Below are 20,282 nucleotides of genomic sequence, written 5' to 3'. Positions count from 1 at the left end.
AAAACCCCTTTCTTTAACCTTCTTTGAATCAACTACTGTGTCCTAACACATAGTTGGTACTTAGATAATACATAATTAGTGAACACACTTTCAGTTGTTGAGCTTTAATACCAAAAGAGACCTTAAGAGATCGTGTAATCCAACTGGATAATCATTCATCTGGGGGAAACTAAGTCCCAGAGAGGTTAGGTGATTTGCTGGTGCCATCGAAACTGTCCTGACATGAAATCTATCACTTCTACTACTGTATGACAGATCCTCCATAACTATATGAAAACAAGGACAGGAATGTTCCTTGCAGAATAAAGGAACAAAAGAAAAGAACCCCAGGTGGCACAAGTACAAGTAAATTTTAAGATTACTGCAAAATAGATGAAATGCATCATCATAGGTTTTAGTTCTAACTACAATGTTCACTTTACATACACATTTTACATAGCTCAATAAATGTTATCAAATGGAAAAAAAACACTGCATTATTTTATTGGCCTGATGTTAAATCAACCAGGCCAGTAAAAGTTTAATTTGCAAGAACAAGGAAGTCATCTTTCATACCAACTAGCACTATGAAATGCTATTCCATCAGCATTTTTTATTACACATTAAGATAACCTAAACCTGGAGAATTCTCAGGGGGAGCAAAGGAAATTATCAAAACCTTGACAAAAATACAGTCACCACAAAACTGCTATGAAATTTGAATTAGAAGGTCAAGGAAATACGACTAAAATTAAGCCTTCATATATATTAGTTTGAAAAGCTGATTCTTCAGTATCAATTTAGAAATTTATTAATAAAAATCCTTATGGTCTTCTGTAAGGAAAACAAATAATAAATTAATGTACCTCAGATCCTGGTTTTCTGTAGTGAGGAGAGTAAGAAGAGCCCAAGCGAGCACCTGGCTGTCATCTCCGGCATGAAATTTATCATACTGCTTAATGCACTGCAACAGCAGCTGGTCAAGGCATTCCAGGGCTTTCTCCTGCACTGTGCTCTCACAGTCCATCACCACTGGGATAACCCCGGTCAGCCACGCTTTTTGTATCTGCACACATCTAGGCTGGGCCTTGGGATTTTAAAATTTTGAATCATGAAGTCTGATGCTAATAGCAGTCACACATCAGTAAAGTTGTGATCAATGTTTTTAGAGACAGGTTAGAAGTATTTACACATACAACTGAAGATTAGCCAAAAAGTAGGAAAAAACTAACACTCAAAATATATGTAAAAACAAGGTTCAAATGCCAGTTGCGAATCAGTGTATAATGAAATTTTAAACTTATACATTAAAGTCACTATCTTGTAAGTGGTTGTAAATCAGCACTTTTTGGTAATTCAAGATTGAGAGCAAATAATATTTATTCAAGAGGCAATGAAGAATAGATGCTAACAGAAAAAGTGGAAATATGCATTGCTTAATGCTGTCTCTCATGAAATAAGTAAATATATAAACATGACTTCAAAATTCTTCAACAGCTAATTAGTTGGCTGAGGTAAATTATCTGCTGTTTTGTCAGTATCATATTTTTATCTGATATTATATCTGTATGTATTAAAAGACAAAACTTAATTTAAGTTGCTGGCTTGATCAAATTAATTTTAAAACTGATTTTTCTACATGAGATTAAGCTGAAGCCAAAATAAGGTCAACCATTAGCACTCTCTATAATCATATTTAATATGAATCATGGCCTATCATATGTAACTGAAAGTCACGGCTTCCTTTCTCTTACACTGAACAGACCTTTGGTGAACTCAGTAACATTTTTAACTGTTAGCTTAATACTTAGCAATAGGTAACTATTATACTAAGTTATTCTGAATGTCAGTTCCCATGCATTAGATACATAACGCCTGGTTCTCACCATAAGAAGGTCAGTAAGAGACTGAAGGGCCTGCTTCCGGACAGACACAGCAGGGTCCCGACACTGGTCCTGCAGAACCGACAGGTCTTCTTTCATACCCGAGATCTCACAGTGTTTCAGAATATTCACTAACACCTAGAAAACAAATATGCAACATCAAGTGATGACCCCACATAGACAAAATACAAAAAGACAAACTACACACAAAGAAATACTGAACCTCTAAGTTTGGGTTCTTAATATTTTGGGGGTCATGAATCCACCCCTCTACCCACAACATCCCACTTTATAGAATCTGATGAAAGCGAAGGCCATTCTCTAACCCTCTAACAGATGTTATTATAAACAAATATTTACAATTTCAGGGGCTTCATGAACCCTACTGAAACCCAGACATAGCTCTCCGCTTAAGAATCCCTATTCTAACCAAAAGATATTAAAGATGTAAATTTGTGTTTCTTTAAAAAGCCAGCAAACCAGCAGGAAAGCTTAACAGATAATCCTTCCGTTCAAATAAGTTATTTCTATAAAACAGGATCAGGGTCAACTAGCAGTTAAGTAACACGCGTAGCCTGAGAGTTTTTTGAATATTTTCCGGTATTTCCAAGATTTCAGTGTTTATAGAGAACAGGCATAAAAAACGTCTATGAAAAGCTCCCACCTGTAAGGCAGACTTCCTAACGTTGGTTTTCTCATCCCGGAGCCTCTTTCTCAGCATGGCCAGGATGCATCTTTCTGCTGAGGGAACACCAAGAGTCATCATGGCCTGAGAAAGACTACACATCACCAAGAAAATACTCTACTTGAAAAGCCTCAATAATTAGCTTGTTTTAAATCCTAAAAAAATTAGAGAATGCAAGAGTGTAGACTATGAAGAATAACCCTTAATAATTTGCTATTCACAATAATGCAAAAGCCAGAATAGTGTAATAAAAAAGGTGTAAATTTTGGAGCATTAAAAACTTGGTTTTCAATCCTGGCTCCTACCTCTAAAATCTGAGTGACTTATTTAGCTCTTCAATTTTGTTTAGCTACAAACAATACTAAAAGCTTTCCCACTAAGTACAGGATGTTCAATCTCCTCATTTCTACTTAACACTGTACTAGACGTTCTGGCCAGGCAACTAACAAAACAAAACAAAACAAAACTAAAAAACAAAAAAAGAAATAAAAGGCATTCAAATTGTAAAGAAAGAAGTAAAACTATATTTGCAAATGACATGATCTGATATAAATAGAAAACCTTATGGAATCACAAAAAAGCTATTAGAGGTAATAACTGAATTCAGTGAGGTTGCAGAATATAATAAGATCAAAATCTCCTTTCCCCTCCAAAGAAAAAATTAGTAGCATTTCTATGTATTAACAATAAATAATTCAAAAAGGAAATTAAGAAAATTCCATTTAACCTCAAAAAGAATAAGGTACGTAGAAGTAAATTTAACTGCAAGATTCTTTGATGACAAAACATCATCAAAAGGAATTAGAGAAGACCTAAATAAATGGGAAAATAGTTTCATTTTCATGGACTGGAGGATTAACATTATTAAGGTGACAATACTTTCCAAACTGATCTATCGATTAATCCCTATCAAAATCCCAGATACTCTGTTTTGCAGAAATTGATGGCTGACCCTAAAACTCATACGGAAATACAAGGGCCACAAAACAACCAAATCAATCCTGAAAAAGAAGAATGATGAAGAAATTTAAACTTCCCAATATAAAAATTTGCCACAAAGATATCATAATTAAGACTCCGTGGTACCAGCATACAGATAAGATGTATAGATCAGTGAAACAGAACTGAGAGCCTAGAAATAAACTATCATATCTATGGGCAGCTGGTTTTAGACAAGAGTGCCAAGACCATTTAATTGGCAAAGAAAAAGAATAGTCACTTCAACAAATGGTGCTGGGTTAACTGAATATCCAAATGCAAAAGAACGAATTTGAACTCATACTTCACACCACATACAAAAGTAAGCTTAAAATGGAGTGTTCTAGTTTGCTAGCTGCTGGAATGCAATATATCAGAAACGGAATGGCTTTTAAAAACGGGAATTTAATCAGTTGCTAGTTTACAGTTCCAAGACCAAGAAAATTCCAATTAAAACAAGTCTATAGAAATGTCCAATCTAAGGCATCCAGGGAAAGATACTTTGGTTCATGAAGGCCGACGAAGTTCAGGATTTGTCTCTCAAGTGAGAAAGCACATGGTAAATACAGTCAGGGTTCCTCTCTCATCTGGAAGGGCACATGGCAAACATGGCATCATCTGCTAGCTTCTTCTCCTGGCTTCCTGTTTCATGAAGCTCCCCAGGAGCCATCTTTCTTCTTTATCTCCAAAGGTCGCTGGCTGGTAGACTCTGCTTCTCGTGGCTATGTCATTCTGCTTTGCTCTCTCTGAATCTCATTCTCCAAAATGTTTCCTCTTTCATAGGACTTCAGAAACCAATCAAGACCCACCCAAATGGGTGGAGATACACCTCTACCTAATCCAGCTTAACAGCCACTCCTGATTAAATCACATCTCCAGGGAGATGATCTGATTACAGTTTCAAACATACAATATTGAATAGGGATTAGAAGAAATGGCTGCCTTTACAAAATGTGATTAGGGTTAATACATGGCTTTTCTAGGGGACATACATCATTTCAAACCAGCACATTCCAACCTCTGGACCCTAAAAAAGACACGTTTTCCCATATACAAAATACATTCATTCCATAACAAAGAAACTTAAAACCCTGTCAGTAACATTACAAATAGAATACAAGGTTAAAACCAGTACAAAATCTCAAAGTCAGTTACAAGCATGGTCTATCCTAAGGGAAAATTCTCCTCTGTCTCTGGACCTTTGAAAACTCCTAACAAGTTATTTGCTGCCAAAGTAAAAGGAGGAACAGTCATGGGATACATAAACCCCTTTCCATAGGGAGGAAGGAACACAGGGGTCACCAGACCCATACAGTTTTGAAAACCTGCAGGGCAAAGTCCATTATATTTCAAAGTCTGAGAATCATTTATCCTCAGGGCTTTAGAAAGCAGCAGTCCCAACCTTTCCAAAGGCCTACACAGAGGCCTGCCTCTCTCCAAATGCAACCTTGGGGGACACACTGGGGAGATCACCTTTTTCTTGGCTCCACTCTCTCCAAGCATTGTGGCCACACCCAGGCTGTCATCTCCAGGGCACACACTCAACCCCTCCATGTGGTGGCAGCGAGGCTCTCCCCAAACCCCAAGGAGTGTGCTTCACCCTCTCCAAGGCCTGAGGTGGCATGACTCTTCCACTGCAACGAGGTGGAAGGTCTATCCTCTGCCTTTGGGGCAAACTCACCCTCCTCACGGCTTTGGGTGGGTCTGCACTCCTGGCCCAAGGCTTCTTGACTTCAGACCTCAGCCTCCATGGTTTTGCCTCTGAAGTTATTTTTCCTCCAAAGTGTTCCTTCTCTGAACACCCCCGTCCAGACTGGCAGCAGCTCTGTTTATACAGGTTCCACAGCACTCTCATTGGCTTTCTATGCAGTAGCCTTGGATTGTGCCCATCAGACATAAGGAGTTTCCACAAATCCTTCCCGGATAACTCCATGTCCGATCCTGGCTTTCTCTGAAATGGTTGATTGATTCCACATCTGGCAAATCCTCACATGGAGCACTATTCTCTGGGGTCTCCCTTCTTGGAAGCCCAGAATTTTCCAGGACATCAATTTCTGGTTTCTTTGTACCCAAGACATCATTTTCAGCTTATTTCTCTCCTGCCGCATTTCACTATAAGCTATGAGGAGTAACCAGGCTGCATTTTCCACATTTAATTTGGAGATCTCTTCTGCTAAATATCAAAGCTCATGGCTTTTAAAATCTGCCTTGCAGCCAAAGCCACTAGTCAATTTTGCCAGATTATCTGCCATTTTAAAGCAAGGCTTGTCTTCTTTCCAGTCTATAATAACAAATGCTTCATTTCTGTCTAAGGCTTTATCAAAAGTGTCTTTAGAGCCCACATTTCTACTAATGGTTTCTTCAAAGCACTCTAGGTCTTCTCTATCAAGCTTCTCACAACTCTTCCAGAATCTTCCCCTTATTCATTTAAAAAGCCTTTCCCACATGTTTAGTATTTGCAATCTGCAGTAGCATCCCACTCCTCTGGTACCAAAATCTGTTCTAGTTTGCTAGCTGTCAGAATGTAATATACCAGAAACAGAATAGCCTTTAAAAGGGGGAATTTAATCAGTTGCTAGTTTACAGTTCCAAGACCAAGATAATCCCAATTAAAATAAGTCTATAGAAATGTCCAATTTAAGTTATCCAGGGAGAGAAACCTTGGTTCATGAAGGCTGATGAAGTTCAGGGTTTCTCTCTCAAGTGAGAAGGCATATGGCAAACACGGTCAGAGTTTCTGTCTCATCTGGAAGGGCACATGGCGAACATGGCATCATCTGCTAGCTTCTTCTCCTGGCTTCCTGTTTCATGAAGCTCCCCAGGAGCCATCTTTCTTCTTTATCTCCAAAGGTCACTGGCTGGTAGACTCTGCTTCTCGTGGCTACGTCATTCTACTCTGCTCTCTCTGAATCTCTCATTCTCCAAAATGTTTCCTCTTTCATAGGACTTCAGAAACTAATCAAGACCCACCCAAATGGCTGGAGACACGCCTTTACCTAATCCAGCTTAACAACCACTCTTGATTAAATCACATCTCCAGGGAGATGATCTGATTACAGTTTCAAACATACAATACTGAATAGGGATTAGAAGAAATGGCTGCCTTTACAAAATGGGATCAGGATTAAAACATGGCTTTTCTAGGGTACATACATCATTTCAAACCAGCACATGGAGTAAAGACCTAAATGTAAGAGCTAAAACTACAAAACCTGGACAAAAACTATGTGTAAAATTTCATGACCTGGGATTAGACAAAGGTTTTTTAAATGACACCAAAATCACAAACAAAAAAATAGATAAAATGCACTTCATCAAAATTTAAAACTTCTGCACTTCAAAGGACGCTATCAAGAATATGAGAAGGTAAGGTCATCAACATGGCAACATACACAGCTATTGAAAACCTCTCCCAAAAGAGTCAGAAAAGAAAAAAAGGAAAATTCTAACATGTGCAGAACTTTAGAGGAAGGTATAGACTGGAGAAGGATTCTACAAATGCCAAATTGAAGAAAAAGAAAAATATCAAGTAGGAAACTTCTACCCTGGACCAGCTGGCCCTCTCTTCTCCCCCTCACTCGGCCACACAGAGCACAGAAAGGGTACAGAAACGGTACAGAAACAGCGGCTGGGATCATTTTCAGCTGGCATTGGTTAAACAATCAGTACAAAATCTCTCACAGTAGTGAGACAGATCCCCACTGTTTGGAGACCCAGGGGACAGGGGAGGACACTTCAGGGCCTAGGTCAGTAAGGGACGAAGAGTTTGAGAAAACGTGGACAAAGACTATGTTTCCATACTTGCATCCTTCCCCAACCCTTGGAAATAGCAGTAGGCAGCCCGATCCTTGCCTGGGGGATGGCTGAAAACTGGGGCAAGTCGGAGAGTCCTCTGCCACAGGTAAAGTCAGGGACACAGCCCCATATTGAGTCAGATTCTGGCTGGCAAAATGAGTGCACGAGAATCCAGCACTTGCAGCTCTGTCCTATAGAAGGTAAACACACTCTGAGGATGTTGAAGTCACCAGACAGCACCATCTGCTGGGCAGACGGGAAAATACAAGGACTTTTCAGACCTCTCCAGACCCTATCCTAGGCCCACTATAGCTGGTCCACACCACCTGCACAGGCACCAGCTATGCTCTGGCTACGAAACATGGATGAGCCAACTGTTAAAGTAGTGCCTAAAACAAATCCAGCTCTTGCTGGTTGGCAAAAAAAACAGAGCAGCGCTGGGAGCCAGCAGATTTGTTTTACCTATACCAGAGACCTTGATGTGGTGCCTGGTGCCTAGCACCCATTCCTAAAGCAGGCTGCTGTGGGTACAGGGATTTTGGAGGAGACCGAAAGCAGAGCCATTCTGACAAATGGCTGGTGAGAGAGACTAAGGACAGATAGAGACCAAAGCTAACCAACAAGAAAACCCTGGGCAAGAGAGATGATGACCTCCAAAACAAACTAATCACGAAAATCAGATGCCTAGACACCAGGAAGAAAATCACAAGCTATATTAGGAAGCACAAAGATATGGCCCAGTCAAAGGAACAAACTAACACTTCAACTGAGATACATGAGTTGAAACAACTAATTAATGATGCTCAAACAAATCGGCTAAATCAAATCTACGAATTGAAGGAAAATGTTGCAAAAGAGATGAAAAACAGTGGATGACCATAAAGAAGAACTTGAAAGCTTGTAAAAACAAATAGCAAAACTTACGGGAGTGAAAGGAATAACCGAAGAGATGAAAAACACAATGGAAACATACAACAACACAACTGAAGAAGCAGAAGAAAGAATAGTAAATTTAAGGACAGGACATCTGAAATTCTACACAGGGAATTTCAAGGACAGGGAAAAGAATAGAAAAATATGAGCAGGGTCTCAGGGAACTAAATGATAAAATGAAACACATGAAAATATGTGTTATGGGTGTCCTAGAAGAAGAGAACAGAAAAGGAGCAGAATGAATAATGGAGGAAAGAATCGCTGAAAATTTCCCAGATCTTACGAAAGACAAAATTATAGATCCAAGAAGTGCAGCACAACCCAAACAGAATAAATCCAAATAGACCTACTCCAAGACACTCAACTAATCAGATTATCAGATGCCAAAGACAAAGAGAGAACTCTGAAACCAGCAAGAGAAAAGCAATCTATCACATTCAGGGGGAGCTTGATAAGACTAAGTGCAAATTCTCAGCAGAAACCACGGAGGAGAGAAGGCAGTGGAATGATGTATTTAAGGCACTAAAAGAGAAAAACTGCCAATCAAGAATTTTATATGCAGCAAAACTATCCTTCAAAAATGAGTGAGAGTTCAAACTATTTACAGATAAACAGACACTGAGAGAGGTTATGAACAAGAGACTTGCTTTACAAGAGATACTAAAGGGAGCACTACAGGAAGACAGGAAAAGACATGAGACAGACTTAGAGAAAAGTGCAGGAGTAATTAATAGGGTAAAAAAATATGACATAAAATCAAAAGACAACATGGATAAAGAAAGTACTGCCATTACAGTAATAATATTAAATATTAATAGATTAAATCCCCCAATCAAAAGACGTAGGTTGGCAGAATAGATTTAAAAAACTGGATCCATCTATATGCTGTCTACAACAGGCTGAGAGTGAAAGGTTGGACAAAGGTATTTCACGCAAACAATTACCAGGAAAGAGTGGGGTTAACTATACGAATAGCAGACAAATCAGATTTCAAATGTAAAACAACTAAAAGAGAAAAAAAAAGGACACTATGTATTAATAAAAGGGACACTCCATCAAGAAGATATAACAAATATTTACACTTTAAGCCAGAGAGCCCCAAAATACATGAAGCAAACACTGAAGGGAAAAGTAAACACCTCTACCATAATAGTTGGAGACTTCAATACACCACTCTCAGCAATGGACAGAACATCTAGACAGAGGATCAAGAAGACAACAGAGATTCTGAATATGATAAATGAATGAGACTTAGCAGACACTTACATAACCTTGTACCCCACAACAACAGAATATACATTTTTCTCAACTGTTCATGATCATTCTTCAGGATAGAGCATATGTTCGGTCACAAACAGGTCTTAAATTTAAAAACATCAAAATTATACAAAACATTTTCTCACGTCATAGTGGAATAAAGTTGGAAACTGTAACAGTTGGAAAGCTGGAAAATTCACATTATCTATGGAGGCTAAACAATACACTCTTGAACAAGAGGGTGAAGAAATTATAAGAGAAATCAGTACATATCTTGAGGCAAATGAAAATGAGGACATATCAAAATTTATGGGATGCAACAAAGGCAGCACTGAGAGGGAAATTTACTGTCCTACGGCCTACATTAAAAAGAAGAACAAAAATAGAGAAATTACCCCCTACATGAGCCATGACTCCCAGGGTATAAATCTCCCTGGCAATGTAGTACAGGATACCAGGATGGGCCAGGATCCAGCATCATGGGCTTGCGAAAGCCTTTTTGACCAAAAGGGGAAAGAGAAATGAACATAATAAAGTTTCAGTGGCTGAGAGATTTCAAATAGAGACTAGAGGCTATCCTGGAGGTTATTCTTATACATTATAGATATATTCCTTTTTAGTTTATGGTGTATTGGAGTGGCTGGATGGGAGTATCTGAAAGTGTTGAGCTATGTTCTAGTAGCCTTGATTCTTGAAGATAATTGTATAACTATATAGCTTTTACAATGGGACCATGTAATTGTGAAAACCTTGTGACTGATGCTCCTTTTATCCAGGGTATGGAGAGATGAGTTTAAAAAAAAAAAAAAGATGGATGCTTGGCTAGACTGAGAAAAAAAAGAGAGGATGCAAATAAAATCAGAAATGGGAGACATAGCTACGGAACCCACAAAAATATAGGAGAGGATATTATGAACAACTATATGCTAACAAACTAAACTTAGACAAAATGGACAATTTCCTAGCAAAGCGTGAACAACCAACCTTGATTTGAGAAGAAATAGAGGAAAGACTCTGACAAATCAATCATAAGTAGAGACTGAATCAATAATCCAAAAACTCCCAAAAAAGAAAAGTCCAGAACCAGATGGCTTCACACATGAATTCCACCAAGCTTTCAAGAAGGAAATAGTACCAATCCTGCTCAAATTCTTCAAATAAATTGAAGAGGAAGAAAAGCTACCTAACTTATTCTATGAAACCTAATACTAAAGCCAGACAAGAAAAGAAACTTATAGACAAATCTCCTTAATGAATATACATGCAAAAATCCTCAACAAAAACACTTGGGAAATTGAATCTAGTAGCACATTAAAAGAATTATACACCATGACCAAGTGGATTTTATTCCAGGTATGCAAGGCTGGTTCAACACAAGAAAATCAATGCAATATACTACAACATTAAATCAAAGAGGAAAAACCAAATGATTATCTCGATTGATACAGAAAAGGCATTCAGCATCCTTTCTTGAGGAAAACATTTCAAAGGATAGGAATAGAGGGAAACTTCTTCAACATGATAAAGGGAATATATGAAAAACCCACACCTAACATCATCCTCAATGGGGAAAGACTGAACGCTTTCCCTCTAAGATCCAGACAAGACAAGAATGCCCTTTGTCACCACTGTTATGTGTTGGAAGTTCTGTCTAGAGCAATTAGGCAAGAACAAGAAATTAAAGACATTCAGGTTGGAAAGGAAGACATAAAACTTTCGGTGTTTGCAGATAACAGGATCTTATATGTTAAAAAATCCCCAAAAATTTACAGCACAGCTACTAGAGCTCATAAATGAGTACAGCAAAGTGGTAGGGTACTAGATCAGGACCCCAAAATCAGTAAATTTCTATACAGTAGTAATGACTGTATAGAATTACTATACAATCTGAGGAGGAAATAAAAAAAAAGTTTCATTTATAGTAGCAACCAAAATAATCAAATATTTAGGAATAAATTTAACAAAGGACATGAAAAACCTATAAGCAGAAAACTACAAAACATGGCTAAAAGAAATCAAGGAAGGGCGGGCCACGGTAGCTCAGCAGGTAAGAGTGCTTGCCTGCCATGCCTGAGGACCCGGGTTCGTTTCCCGGTGCCTGCCCATGTAAAATAAAAAAGAAAAAAGAAAAAAAAAAAAAAAGAAATCAAGGAAGACATAAATAAATGGAAGGAAAACTAAATGATCATGGAATGGAAGGCTAAATATAGTTAAGGTTTTCATTCTACCCAAATTGACTTATAGATTCAATGCAATACCAACTAAAATCCCAACAATGTACTTTGTAGAAACAGAAAAACCCATAATCAAATTTATCTGGAAGGGAAGGGTGCCTCAAACAGCTAAAAATATCTTAAGAAAAATGAAGAGGGAGGTCTCACACTGACCTTTTTTTAATGCAATTTTATTGAGATATATTCACATGCAATATAATCATCCAAAGTATAACAACAATGGCTCACAGTATCATCACATACTTGTGCATTCATGTCCACAATTTTAGAATATTTCATTACCCCAAAAAATAAAAATGAAAAAGAACACCTAAACATCCCATAGCCCTTACCTCACCCGTTATTTATTTGTCTTTATTTATAACTCATCTTCCCATACACTAGTTAAAGAGAATGTCAATCACAAGTTTTCACAATCACACAGTCATATCATAAAAGCTATGTAGTTACACAGCTATCATCAAAAATCAAGGCTACTGATTACAGTTCAACAGTTTCCGGTATTTGCTTCTCACTTTTCTAATACACTAGAAACTAAAAAGGAATATCTATATAATGCATAGAACAACCTCCATAAAATAAATAATAGGGGGGACAAAGGGTAAAATAAATTGGGTAGATGGAAATACTAGTGGTCAATGAGAGGGAGGTGTAAGGGGTATGGTATGCATCATGGTCAGGCTCATGTGTCAACCTGGCCAGGTGGTGGTACTCGGTTGTCTGGTTAGGCAGGCCCTGGCCTGTCTGTTGCTATGAGGACATTGCATGGACTTAAATCATGACTACCCATAACATCCACAGCTGACTGCATCAGCTAAGGGGAGTGTCCTCTGCAATGAGTGATGCTTAATCTAATCACCAGAAGGCTTTAAAAGAGGATTCAGAAGAGACAATCACTCTTCTGGCTTCAGCCAGCTAGCCTGAGAGTCTTTTGAGGAACTTCACTGGAGCTGTCAGCTTACAGCCTGCCCTGCAGACCTTGTACTCTACATCCCCACAGTTACATAAAACACTTATAAATTTTATATTTACAGATACCTCCTGCTGATTCTGTTTCTCTAGAGAATCCTAGCAAATACAGCCTGTATTTTATTTCTTTCTTTTTCTGGAGTGATGCAAATGTTCTAAAAAATGATCACGATGATGAATATACAATTATGTGATGATATAGTGAGCCACTGATTGTATACCATGTATGAAATGTAATGTATGTGTGTAAAGATCTATCAATAAAATTTAAAAAAAAAGAATAACCTCCAGAATGACCTCTTGACTCTATTTGAAATCTCTTAGCTACTGGAACGTTATTTTGTTTCATTTCTCTTCCCCACTTTGATCAAGAATATTTTCTCATATGATGGTGCCAGGGCCAGGCTCATCCCTGGGAATCATGCACATTGTCAAGGAGATTTATATCTCTGAGAGTCAGGTCTCACGAAGTGGGGAGACTACCTGACTTTATATCATATTACAAAGCTACAGTAGTCAAAACAGTATGGTGCTGACATAGAGATAGATATACTGACCTATGGAATGGAATAAAATCAAATGAGAACCTCTCATCTATGGACAACTGATTTTTCATAAGGCCACCAATGCAGTCAACAGTCTATAGTTAACAGTTATCACTGTAATATTCTTTCATTAATTGTAACAAAGGCAATATACCAAAGCTAAATGTGAATAAGAGGGGGATTTAAGAGAAGAGTATGGGAGTCTTATCGTTGTTATTTCTCCTTTTCTTTTTTCCCTCTTTTTTCTTTGCAAAAGAAATGGAAACTGTGGTGGTAAATGCATAAACATGTGATTATACCAGGAGCCACGGACTGTAAAATTAGGATGGAATGTATGGTGTGTGAATAAAAGTGTTTAAAAAAATAAACAGAAAGATAGAAGTGCTGAGAACATGTGGAGAGAGAGATACACCTATACCCTGATGGTAGGGAAGTAGAATGGCACAGCCCTTTTGCAGGGCAGTGTGGTGGTTGGTTCCACAAGAGGATAAATATAAGGTTGCCATATGATCCTGCAACCCTGTTGTTAGGTATAGACATGGAAGAACTGAAAGCAGGACATGAATAGATTTTTGCACGCTGCTGTTTATGGAGCCATTACTCACAATTTGCAATGGATGGAGGTGGCCTAAGGGTACACCGACTGATGAACAAAAGGATGAACTGTGATATATACATATGAAAGAATACTGAGCAGCTGTAGAAAGGAATGAAGTCATGATGCATGCAACTAGGTAAATGAATCTTAAGGACATTATGTTGAGTGATGAAGAAGCCTTAAACTTTAATAATGGTGACGGCAGTACATTGTAAAAGCAATTAATGCTACAAAATTGCACACTTCAAAATGGCTAAAGTAACAAATTCTGTTATATGTGCTACTGTAATAAATGTTTTAATTTTTTTAAAAACTGAATTTGGGAATGGCTTATTCAGAATCAAGATAACATGGTGGCAAAAATAATGAAATACTAAAACCAGGAACAAGGTTGGGTGCCAAGTATTCCTTTATCTTTTCCCCTTTTTTGTGATGATTTTTCCTCAAACACAAATTTAATCTCTACTGCACTTTCCCTTAGGCTCTTTTATGGTCAAGAATCCCAAACACTCGGACAACTGACTTTGTTAAGAAAATAACTATATGCTAATATATAAAGTTGTTTTGAGGTACCAGAGTTTAATACATGATAACAGAAACCTCGCTTATTTTGTCTTAAAACACAACATAATATATGCAATGCAAGAACATCAATTAAATATATAACAAAACTGAAATTACTCCAATATTGGGGGGGTGGGAGGGAGAGAAATTCCAATTCTTGAGGTGAATTAATCAGGAAAAAAAAAGTCCAAGGTTTTCAGATTCTACCTATGACTAACTAAAATGTAACAGTTATTACTTATTTGATAGTGATAAAACCTGACATACCCCCAGATTCAACTGCTTCGCAACTCTTGTCTGTATTGATCATCTCTGAGGTTCCTGAGGGGTTAAGCGGCTGCCTCTGACAGGAAACACCTCAAGAATAATTTTAAAGAGGGGCAATGAGTAAGACAAAAATTTGTTAATAAGATAAGCGCAGCAGACTACTCATTTAAAGTTGCTGCATCATTATTGAAATGAATTTTGATTTCTTTAATGAAACAAAAAGGTACAATATTAATGAGGTAAGCAAGGGAATAAACACATTTCAAATATGCAGCATGTCCTCTAAACAAAAAAGATATTTAAAAACATATTAATTCATTACCTGACGAATTTCTCAGTAAGGTACCAGGATGGCTCTCTACTACTGAAACTGCAGGACCTGTAAGCAGATAGACAGCAGGGGGAAAAGTCACATTTTCTTAAATTGTGAGTAAATATCCATAGAGGAATCAAAATCAAGATACTCATACCTAAAGACAGGGACGACAGATTATAAATTGCTGACAACTAATAATGCTCTCCTTGAGCGTCACTTGAAATGGATGTTAAGACCAATACATGCAATTCTATGCCTAGGAATGCAAAGTTATATTAAGGGCCACCAACAATATCCCCTCTAAAATATGAATATTTGAAGTACTAAAAGGCCTTCGGATTGTACCAGGCTTGTGTATTTAAAGAGTTATTTGACAATAAAATGTATTGAAAGATTTTATGAGGGTGAAACTATTATCATTCCATGTCTATTTCTGTTATAGCAAAAAATGACTCCCCCCAGTCCTATTTCTTGACAAGCACAAGACAGGTTTCACCTCCCAGCGGTCACCTTACTTACTGTTAATAAGAAGTTCTATTATACTCTCTGATGCGTTGACAACAGAGAACTCCAGGAAATGCGCAAAACTGGACAAGGCCTTGCTGCGGACAGTAGGCGCCTTGTCTAAACAACGGTCAAACATAATCTCCTGAACCAGGAACTTATGCTTTAAGAACTTCTGCAGCTCCAGGGAGAGTGTACTATCCACCTCTCTTTCAGGAAATTCTAAGAGAGCTAAGGCAACATCAAGCGTGAAAACCCTGTGTGGGATCTGGTAAAGCAAAATCAACAGAGTCTCCGTCAGACAGGAAACAAAACAAAGAAACCTTCTCATGTCTAGATCTGGTTTTTGTCAGAAGTCTACAGAGCCAGGACCAAAAATTTTATGCAGCTATTTCACTTACCTTGGAGCTTCGAGAATACCTGTAAAGCCAGGCAATAAATGTAGCGTATTCTGCACAAGGAAGTTTACTGAGCAGCTGGACCAAGGACTGGGCTGCATAAATCCGATACTCTGATTTATCTATCACCTGAAACACAAAAATAGAGGTACAGTCCAGCCAATAGCTATCTGCAGTATAACTGAAACACATTGTAATAATGCAAGTTGAAACTGTGACCGTTACTTGCTCAGAGACCTTTAAATGTTATATAAATGACTAACAAAGTTTAGATGTAAGACCCCTTTGAAAACTAAGCTATTAAATATCCAGAAAAATGCATTTACAAATTCAGGGAGTTTATGGGCTCCTAGAGTCCACGGGGTTTAAGAATAATTTTTCCCAAACTTATAAAAATTTAAGAGATCATGGAAATTTGAGCGGTGACTGGATATTTGATGATAAAAAGGAATTACTGTACTTGTCTTTCTGAGCTGTGTTAATATTTTGTGCTTACATTTTTAAGGAGTTCTTATCCTTTAGAGATACATACTGAAACATTTACATATGAAATGATATGATGGAATTTGACTAAAAAAACCAGTAACCCAGTATATATACTGGTGGAAAGGGCTGTAATGGCATACAACTAGTAAGGCTAGTGGGTATGATGATCCATCACCCTCTTCTTTCCATATTTGTAAGTTTGAAATTTCCACAATAAAGTTTCTTTCTTTAATGAACATTCTATCTAGGAGAATATCTAGTGACTATTAAATAAAACTACTCTTATTTAATAGATATTCATTACCCAAAACAAATACACACACACTTCTGTACACAAATATTTATGCACATATATTATATACTTATATTACTATTACTAAAGCAAGTGGTACCTTGGCACAGATGTGCTGGAGTAAGATACGAAGGACCGGAAATACATTTTCCTTTAGTTCATCCACAAGTGAGCTATTTAAAAGAAAAATGCACTCTGTTACAATACACCTTTTATTACAACACAACAGCAATTACAGCAATTTTCCTTGACTCTGTCCTCACAACCACTACTCTTCTTTTTGATTTCCTAAATACTAAAAACAATCTACCTCCATATTACAAAAGTTGTTTGAGCAGAATAGACATATAAGAGATAAAGCATCGTAGCAAAAACACCTTAAAGTGTTTCCTTTGCATGGCTAGAGAACTGGCACGAGTAGACAGGGAGGAGGAAACCATCCTTTTAGGGGAAATATGTAACAGACCAAGACACAGTACCTCTTAGTGGTAGCTCAGTGAAGCACTGCTACTTTAATGCATTTGACATTCATTACATCTCTCCCAACTTAAATGCAAGAAGAAATTATTATAATGCCCAGATCTGACCCATTTTTAGTGCTAAATACTTGTACTATTATCTGAATATCACTGCAACTGGCATCATGAGCTCTCACTGAAGAACCAAACTGGCAGTATTTCCACTTAAAACATCTTAATTATTTAATGTTAAAAAATCCTTAACTGGAGACAATAGCTCAGTGATCACGTGACAGTCTGTCCACATGTGGATTAAGAATTGTGCACACACCACATCTCCAACCACAATGCACACATTCCTTGCAGGTGCTTGTATGCTCGCACTCACACAATTACCATTTCCTCTCTCTACTACCTCTACATTCCCACTCAGATGTTCAGCAGAGGCGGGAAAGAAAAGCCAAGGATATGGTAGAGATGCCTTTTATAGCAAAGCTAAGATGTGTAATTCTTAAAGTGAAGCTAAGGGACTCATGAGGGGAAAATTAGTCAATTATTGCTAAAGAAGTAAAAATAAAACCTAATTCTTTCCTTCAGGAATCATTTTCTGTAGGTACAAAGGGGAACAGAAATGTGAGAAGGAGCAAGGAATGAAAGGAAAGATACTCAGAGTAGAGACAGCAAGAAAGAAAAAGAAAAAGTCAAGACAGAATAGATAGAGTGGTAAACACTGAAGCACGCAACTGGAAGAGAGGAGAAGCAAGATAAATATTATTATGCCTCACTAATGAGGACAAACTATAATGTACAAACGCTGAGAATTGGATTTGAGAGCACAGGTTATCAGGAGAAGGCCTATTGTAAAGGTTCCTAGACTATAAGTTCTTACGGCAATCGCATCTATTCTATACTTGTAACTGTTATTTCTAAATTCTGAGATGCTGAGCTCTCTATGTATAACCTGGTCATTTCCTGGAACTTTGGCCATTTGTGTGACACCGGAGACTCGGAGCTAGAGTTCTGGTAGCTCCAAAAGTCAGTATTATCTATCCCATACAGCAACTGTTAAAAACACTGAAAAAGTGATCAGACTTCACAGATTTGAACGAAACTGATCAGTATAGGATGAAGGTAAAGTAGACGAAAGGGTAGAGGGTGATACTGACTGTATTTTAAGACTTCAACTTCTCTGAGAACAAAGGAAGAGATATCCATTTGTTACAAAATTTTTATTATCTGTAGCAAACTAATCTAACTTGTATGGTCAGCTTATTCGAACACCATAATTACATGAAAGCTTTACTTGGGAGTGAGGGCTTGTTCGGGAAGCCCCAATATATCCCAGAGCAATCTGGGCAGAAGATTAAAAAGTATTTGCAAAGTCCCCTTGGAGGACTAGGGGAAAAAGGTAGAAATAAACAACCCCACCGGGGAAGACCTGATATTCTTGCAATCATTGGAGACTGCCAATTTGACGGACAAGGCCCTCGATCTTGAGGCTTGCCCTTATGAAAATTATTCCTGCAAAGGAGAAGCTAAACCTGCTTATGATTATGCCGAAGTGCCACCCCAAGAGAACTACTTTTGTTACTCAAACATGGCCTCTCTCTCTAAGCCAACTCTGCAGATGAACTCACTGCCCTTCCCCACTAAGTGGGACATGACTCCCAGGGGTGTAAATCTTCTTGGCAACATGAGACATAACTCCAGGGGATGAGCCTGGCCCTTGAATCACAGGAGTGAGAAAGCCTTCTAGACCAAAAGGGGGAAGAGAAATGAAATGACATAAAGTTTCAGTGGCTGAGAGATTTCAAATAGAGCTGAGAGATCATTCTGGAGGTAATGCTTACACAGTATATAGATATTTCCTTTCAGCTTTTGGTGTATTGGAGTAGTTACAGGAAATACCCGAAACTGTTGAACTGTAATTCTTAAAGATGACTGAGTAACTATAGAGCTTTTATGCTGTGAACATGTGATTGTGAAAACCTTGTGACAGACACTTCCTTTATCCATTGTGAGGACAGATGAATAAGAAAAAAAAAGGACAAAAAATAAATAATGCTGGGGAGAGGGTATGGGATATTTTGGGTGGGTGTTCTTTTTCACTTTGATTTTTATTTTTATTCTTTTGAAATAATGAAAATGGTAAAAGAAATTGTGATGATACTGTGATATATGAAATAATGAAAATGGTAAAATAAATTGCGATGATAAGTTATATGATACTGTGAACCACTGATTGTACAATTTGGATGATTAACATGGTATGTGAATATATAACATTATCTCAGTAAAACTGCATTTAAAAGTAAAAAAAAAGAAGAGAGGTGACGTGACCACTCTGCAGTGGCTGATGGTATATGAATATATAACATTATCTCAGTAAAACTGCATTTAAAATAAAAAAAAAAGAGAAGAGATGAAGTGACCACTCCGCAGAGGCCGACAACCTCACAGACAGATGAAGTCAAACTGCAGGCTCTGGCCCATGGGTTATAGATCCCTTCTCTTTTTAACATCTCCACACAGAGGCCACCAATAGCCAGTCAAGCCACGCAAACCACTGTACCCAGGAAGTGATTTATTTTGAACCCCCAAACATAAATGGGCCAGAAGGAATACCTCCATAAGTGTCAGATATTCTGCTCAGCTCAGGGCGCAGAGGACTGAGGGAGAGTGATGAAAGGAGGGAAAATTCACCTGATAAACCGCACTGCCTGGTTCCTGCTCTGAATGGCTTGTGAAGTGATAGTCACAGGGGAACGAAAGGTACCTTCTCCTCCTTCCAGCATTAACAGGACATTCAGCATTTGATGGAAAATGTAACCAATAACCTAAAAGAGAAAAAAAGCTCAATTTTAGATCTGATGGATAACTCCAGAGTCTCACAGACAGTGATGCAGGCTACAGTAAACCATTTCAAGCCATGTGAAGGTAAGTCAGATCTAAACAGTTTCTGAGTGAACACTAGGGATGTGCTGCTTCGGACAATTACCAAGCCTCTGATAAACACACAATGTAAACAGCTTATAAAAATTATTATAATGATAATAATATTCAGTTTCTCTCCCCACTCCCTGCATGTTATATGCCAGAATTTAGGTCAAGTGGAGAATAACTATAATTTATAAATGGCAA

The 20,282-nt window shown here is 37.9% G+C and overlaps 1 protein-coding gene across 3 annotated transcripts in view; it reads right to left on the bottom strand.

Annotated features, from left to right (window-relative positions):
• Positions 1 to 20,282, bottom strand: part of NCAPD3 (non-SMC condensin II complex subunit D3) — a 103,107-nt gene that overhangs the window by 59,357 nt on the left and 23,468 nt on the right. For 2 of the 3 annotated variants that reach the window (XM_077112391.1, XM_077112393.1), the window contains 9 exons: positions 19,845 to 19,978; positions 16,784 to 16,856; positions 15,909 to 16,034; positions 15,523 to 15,775; positions 15,010 to 15,066; positions 14,688 to 14,777; positions 2,527 to 2,603; positions 1,866 to 2,000; positions 846 to 1,066 (listed from right to left, as the gene is read on the bottom strand). In XM_077112391.1, the coding sequence (XP_076968506.1) occupies positions 846 to 1,066; positions 1,866 to 2,000; positions 2,527 to 2,603; positions 14,688 to 14,777; positions 15,010 to 15,066; positions 15,523 to 15,775; positions 15,909 to 16,034; positions 16,784 to 16,856; positions 19,845 to 19,978 (1,166 nt within the window). The remainder of the gene's footprint in view (positions 1 to 845; positions 1,067 to 1,865; positions 2,001 to 2,526; positions 2,604 to 14,687; positions 14,778 to 15,009; positions 15,067 to 15,522; positions 15,776 to 15,908; positions 16,035 to 16,783; positions 16,857 to 19,844; positions 19,979 to 20,282) is intronic. The other variant, XM_077112392.1, reaches the window with a different exon arrangement.

Source organism: Tamandua tetradactyla, chromosome 8 (genome assembly GCF_023851605.1).
Source record: "Tamandua tetradactyla isolate mTamTet1 chromosome 8, mTamTet1.pri, whole genome shotgun sequence".
Lineage (NCBI taxonomy): Eukaryota > Metazoa > Chordata > Mammalia > Pilosa > Myrmecophagidae > Tamandua > Tamandua tetradactyla.
The sequence above is the reverse complement of the archived record's forward strand: the minus strand, read 5'-3'. Positions and strand labels throughout refer to the sequence as shown.